Here is a 6,000-nt window from a genome sequence, read left to right on the forward strand (position 1 = left end):
ACCAGGCATCGAACCGCTGTTGCTCAGAGCTCACACTCTTGCGTGAGCTCTTAACCAGCTGAGCCACTCAGCCGGATCCAAGAACCACTGCATTCTAATGGTCCACTCAGAGGTCCCAATGTCATTTACTGTAGGGGCTTGAAAATGGGCATTTCCTGGAAGCCGTCCATCCTATGAGGATTTTTACTTTCACACAACAAAGGAAAAGGAAAAGAAAAACCATCAGGTGTCATATATTCAAAATAATCTTGTGAGACGTCTAAGGAATAAAAAGATGGTTTGCATCTTATTTATTTGATTTAAGTAAACTGATGGCAGATCAGTTCAATAAACTTAATGAAAGGAAAAAACTATGCTTTAAAAGTTTTATCTATTTTTAAAATTTTTTAATTGCAAAAGAAATACACATGTATTGCAAGCATTCTAAAACGTCAGCAAGATATAAATGGAAAACCAAAGTCTCATAAGCCCACTGATGTCCAGAAATAATACAAGACTCACAGCTGCTCTATTAACTTTAAAAGTGGTTGAAAAACAGGATGTGGAGAAAAGGAATTGCGTGGCTTGTGAACAGCAGTGCTCTGGGCATTAGTTTGCTGCCTGTCACCTCTCTGACACTGGTAGCTTTAACTCTATTTCTCTTCACAGAAGACCGAGTTAACGTGTCCTGTAATATGTCCACTGAAAAATGCAAATACCCTGACAGCAAAACTGGATAAAAATAATAAGAAAAAAAATCCTGAGGCCTGGAAAGGTATTGGTCACGTGTAGGGAATATTGTGAAGACCAAACATATTGTTTGAGAGCTGTGTTCCCACAGCAACTGAGAGTCTTCTGCTAGTCGGTGCTCCCTTTGGGGGCCAGCCTTCCTTTCACCAGCTCAGCCCCACTTCCAGGTGCCCCGTGCCAGCTCTCATCACCACCTTCTTCATTCCAATAAATAAGTGTGCACTTGTCCCTTATGCCCTGTCATGGGCAGCACCTGGTACCCAGGATGCCAGATCTGCATCCTGACCCCTTCAGCAGGGCTTCTTGACCCTGAGGGTCCCAAGCAGGCTTAGAGCCAACCTCTCTGTAATTTGTCTTTCCAGCGGAGACCAATAAACCATCAGCTGAGCTGAGGTCACTGTGGCTGGTCAGAAGCCATCATCGCTGCTATCAAAGCACAGGTCATAGAGCAGGCTCTTCCCTGGCTTCTTGCACAGAGGGGACTCGAAACTTTCAAGGTTGAGGTCGCTGAACCAGCTTATCTGGTGGTCCCCATGGGAGCTCTTGTTTTGGGAAGCACGCCCTCTGGGCTGCAAGACATCCCCTTGCACCTGGCTCGCCCTCTTTCTGGGTGTGAGTCTTCCTCCCAGAGAGGGGCAGGCTGACTCTATGGGGCTCCTGGGGCAGTGCAGATGCAGGGGTTGAACAAGGGGTTCCTGCTGCTCTGGGGGGGACCTTTGGGAGCCAGAAACTGGAGATTGAGGACATTTAGAATTGAAAGCACGGGTTTTGCTTGGGTTTTGCTCTTGCTTCCTGGCTAGGGGCCTGCCTCTGCGGGCTTTCCTGGGCTGCTGCTGCTTCTTTGTCCCCCCTTTTTCTACAGTTGTGCCTTTCTGTTCAGTCACTACATTTTGGTCAGAGGTGTTGCATGGAAACATCCCTTTGGCTCGACGTTTTTGGCGGGTGTTCTTACTGCTGGTTGCAAAGTTGTTTAAGTCCAGGGATATAAGCCGCGGAGCTCCTTGGGAAGCCAGGATGCTGGCCCCATGGCTCTCAGAGCCTGTCTTAGTAACGTCCTGCTTCTTGCAGGGCGTTTGCATGGCCTTGTCACTTATGCGCCTGTTTCTTCTGCCTCCTCCAGTTGTCAGCAGCGCAGCCTCTTCTTGGAGAGCAGCACTCTTGGCTCCCTCACCCCAGGCACCAAGGGCCCCAGGCCGCAGGGAGCCCATTCTAACCTTCTGTGCAGCAGGGAGGGCCTGGGCCTGCCCCATCACTGGTTCCTCAGAGGCATGTTTGTCCTGCCTGCTGAAATGCGGGCTCTGGGCCAGAGGTGGTGAGGTCTGGGAAGTGCTGTCTTTCACGTGCCGGGGCACTCCAGGCATGGAGGTCAATCTCTTCAGCTCTGCTAGGACACAGGGGACATTCAGCTGGCCCAGCTGGTCACACAGCTGCTGGAAGTCCTTACTCTGCTGGGTAACCAAAGCTTCAAGGTGCTTCAGGCTGGACTTCATTTCTAGAAACTCTGCTTGTCTCTAGGGAAAGGCAGTGAGAAAGAAGAGAGTTACGGACAGTACAGCTCAGAACACACAGTGAAAAGTGCGATCGGGGGCCGGCTGAGTGGCGCGATGGTTAAGAACTCGCTTGGGATGCCAGAGGGCCCCAGTTCGGATCCCACATATGAGGGCCAGTGACACTGCCCTCCACAGCTAAGATGCTGAACGACAGCTCAACCTGGAGCTGGGCTGCCATGAGTCGCTGGCGACGGCGTAGGCTGCACTCCCTGTGGCAGTGGGTTGCCATGGGCTACCGTATGTAGCCAGCAGCCAGCGTGAGCGGCCAGCAGCCGCACTGAGCGGCCGTCCAGAAGCCGGCGACTGATCTGCCTCGCCAGAGAAGAGCGCAATGATGGTGCCAACTTGGGCCAGTGAAGCAACATCCTCCACAACTAGATTGAAGAACAAAACAACAGCAACTTGTCTGTTCCCCTTCCCCCAATTCCCCAGCGCTGTTCCCATCCCCCCAATTCCCCAATAAAAATCTTTAAAAAAAAAAAAAGTGTGATCGGATCAAAGGATGTGCCAGCAGAAGCCACGCTTGTCCCTTGCTGGGCACTTCACAGGGGCAGCATGGCCACACTCGAGCAGGGCTCCAGGGTCCACACTGAGCGGGCGAACCTGGGGAAGAAAGCTGGACTCTTCCCTTGCCCGTTAACAAGGAGCCTGTGGTGGCCTCTGTCCTTCGCTGAAAATTTGCAACATTAAAGGTGTCTCTCTGGATCTTAGTGACAAAGCCAAAAACGCGCTTGAAGCAAGGGTTGGGTCTATACTCACAGCTTCAAGTTTCTTCTGCATTTCAAGGATGGCCTGTTCCATGTCGCCCTTGTCCCGCCCTGTTTCCAATGCCAGATCGCTCTGGGCCTGGGCAGCTTCTTGCACTAAATACGGAACAATGGCAAGTGACCTCAGGAAGACTCTGGTATGTGCCACCCTGCCCAGGCCACACTGGCAGAGAGGGAGAAGCGAGCCTGGCCTGGGCCACGTGAGCCTGCACGCCAGCGCTCAGACACTATCCGCCCAGACCAGCCTCGGTGAAGAGGAGAAGCCGGGGAAGGATGGCTCTCCCGCCCTGAGAACATTCTGGTCATGGCAGACTCAGCTTGAGCACCTGCTGGGGACCCGGAATCCTGCTGCCTAGGATGATAGCACCCACCTTCTCCTTGGCCCACCTTCTTGGCCCTGTCATCAGTTACCTTCCTAGAATGTAGATATGACCATGCCCCCTCTGAAATCTTTCAGTGGCACTCCACTGGCCATGGGATGAAGTCTGAACCTTGGAATTGGCTCACTTCCTCTTCCCACAACCCGCCCCTGCATCTCTGAGCAGAGTTTCTTAAGCGATCTCCCTGCTGCCGCCATTGGCCTTGTGAGTGCAGTTCCCTCAGCCTGGAACTTCTGCTTCTGTTGCTGTCACTCACCTATCCCTTCAACCACCACCTCAGTCCAACTATTCTTTCTTTTGATTCCTGTTCTTCCTTCTGCCCTCAGCAGTCACCTCCTTGGAAAATACCGTTTTCTGCCTGGTTGGATGCTCCTTCTCTCTGCAGTGGCAGTGTGTGTGTGCTCTACCATCACTTCTCACCATCCACGGATTTATCCTGCATTTACACTTGGGCTCTAATGGCCTTGGGGGACTGAGTGCTCGCCACTCAGGACTGATTGGTTCCTCTCTTTCGAGATTTTACACACACACCATACATACATTTAATAATACGTGTGTTACAATTAATTATTGCCATCCTCTTGCTAAACTACAGGTCACGTGAAGATGCTCTTACCTTTATACAGCAAATACTTAATGGGCATCTACTATACGTGAGGCACTGGGCCAGGTGCTCTGGATTTAACAGTGGTCAAGATAGATAAAAACCCTCTTGAAATTACAATAGGGAAAGCGGGTAGTTAATGAGTAATTATACAAAGAACTATTTATAGATATCATTTATAGATGCTCCAAATGAAAAGTATACTAACCTGGAGACCATGTACCAGGCAGATCTAGTCTCATCTCAGAGGTGAGTTACGACTTCTGGATAGAAGTGATATTTAGCTGGCACTTCATTACCATGGGGAAAGAATATTGCCAGCAGAACAAAGAGCATGGTCTCCAAAGAGGAACCATGAGATCAGCATGGCTGAAGTATGATGAGAGAGGGGAGGGTGGCCTGAGTGGAGGACACAGCCAGACAGAGGAATCCGTGAGCTGTTGTTCTAAGACTTCATTCACTGACATGGTTGACTGAGGGTTGACACGATTACATTTTCTTTTTAAAAGGAGCACTCTTTCTGCAATGGGGATGATAAACTGGAGGGGGAAAGACTGGATACAAGACCAGAAGAGAGATCAGAAATGACCCAAACAAAAACAGGGATTTGAAATCAATAGGGAAAAGATGGGTTTTTAAATTATGTCATTGAGACAAACGGGTCAGTGATTTACAAGAGAACCTGAATCTCTACTAGCATCCTGTTAAGACTATCAAAGCTCCACTGTATGTTTTAGTTTAGAAACTATCAGAAGTTCTTTTACTTCTTACTCAGACTCATTGCAGATACCCGCAGAAGAGGACAAAGGATTGTAATGGCCATTTCAAAACCCCTTTCCTGGCCTTTCTCCTTTGGAGAATGAGGCCTGAGCTATAGGAGGGGAGCACAGGGAAGCTATTGCAAGTTCGCATACATTTCAAATGCATAATAAGCACAGTTTACACCAGATATTCTTTATCTTCTCGTAACCATCTAAAGCATGTTTCAAGGTTCTTGGCATTTTTTTCATTTCAGATGGGTCAAGACAATCCTGCAGCAAGAGTGCTTAACTCTTCACAGTAAATGGAAGGAAAAACAGAGTAACCTGTAGTCCTTGAAAGACAGGAAAACAGACTCAAGGTCAGTCTTACTTGAAAACGTGCCTCAACCTGATAGGTGCTTTGGTTACTTCCTGTGTTCTAACTATTCTTTCTCTTTTATCTTCTCTTATCAGCCAAGGGCAGCAATTTCATAAAGGTTCTTTTAAGGTCAAGTGATTTACTTCAGAGTTTCTCTTTAAAAATAAAACATGATTCCCCTCCTAAAATGAGGCTCACATTTCAGATTTCTTATATTAACATGAATTCTACATAGATTAACAATTTTCATATAATCAAATAAACCATAAAAGCGTAAGAAGGAAACATGGGGGGAAATGGTAACCTTATAGTGGGGAAGGCCTTTCTGAGCAAGATATTAAAAAAAAAAAAAAAAATGGGTGAGTTGTGTGTCCTTGTTAAGTTTATTCCTGGATAGTTTATCTTTTGTGTTGAATTTATAAATGGCATTTTCCCCCATTATATATTGTATTTCTGCTACATTACTAAATTATCTTATGGTTTGTGGCACTTCTCTGGTTGATGCTCACAATAGCAAGATGAAATTCTTGAAAAAATGTCCATAAAGGGTTGCGGGGGAAGAACCAATAACATAAAGAATCAAGAAGCAGAATGGCATCAAACATCTCCACAGCCAAACCAGAACTAGAAGACAGTGGAGCCATGCCTTAGAAGTTCTGAGGACAAAGCATTTCCCACCTAGGATTCTAGGCCCGTGTGGAGATAGAAGACATTTGCAAACATGCACTGTATCACAAAAGTTACCTCCCATAGACCCTTTCTATAAAAGTTACTGGATTGACATCATATGCTGTACAGACACTACCATTAAAACATTTTCATAGTGAAAAAAAAGTTACTGGAGGATGTGT

The 6,000-nt window shown here is 47.4% G+C and overlaps 1 protein-coding gene across 1 annotated transcript in view; it reads right to left on the minus strand.

Annotated features, from left to right (window-relative positions):
• Nucleotides 1-429: 429 nt before the first annotated feature.
• Nucleotides 430-6,000, minus strand: part of IHO1 (interactor of HORMAD1 1) — a 30,915-nt gene continuing 25,344 nt past the window's right edge. Inside the window, exons 5-6 of the mRNA XM_019630870.1 lie at nt 3,039-3,142; nt 430-2,240 (exon numbers count right to left, since the gene is read on the minus strand). Of these exons, the coding sequence (XP_019486415.1) occupies nt 1,137-2,240; nt 3,039-3,142 (1,208 nt within the window). The 3' untranslated portion in view covers nt 430-1,136. The remainder of the gene's footprint in view (nt 2,241-3,038; nt 3,143-6,000) is intronic.

This window comes from Hipposideros armiger, unplaced genomic scaffold, assembly GCF_001890085.2.
Source record: "Hipposideros armiger isolate ML-2016 unplaced genomic scaffold, ASM189008v1 scaffold_18, whole genome shotgun sequence".
In the NCBI taxonomy this organism is placed as follows: Eukaryota; Metazoa; Chordata; class Mammalia; order Chiroptera; family Hipposideridae; genus Hipposideros; species Hipposideros armiger.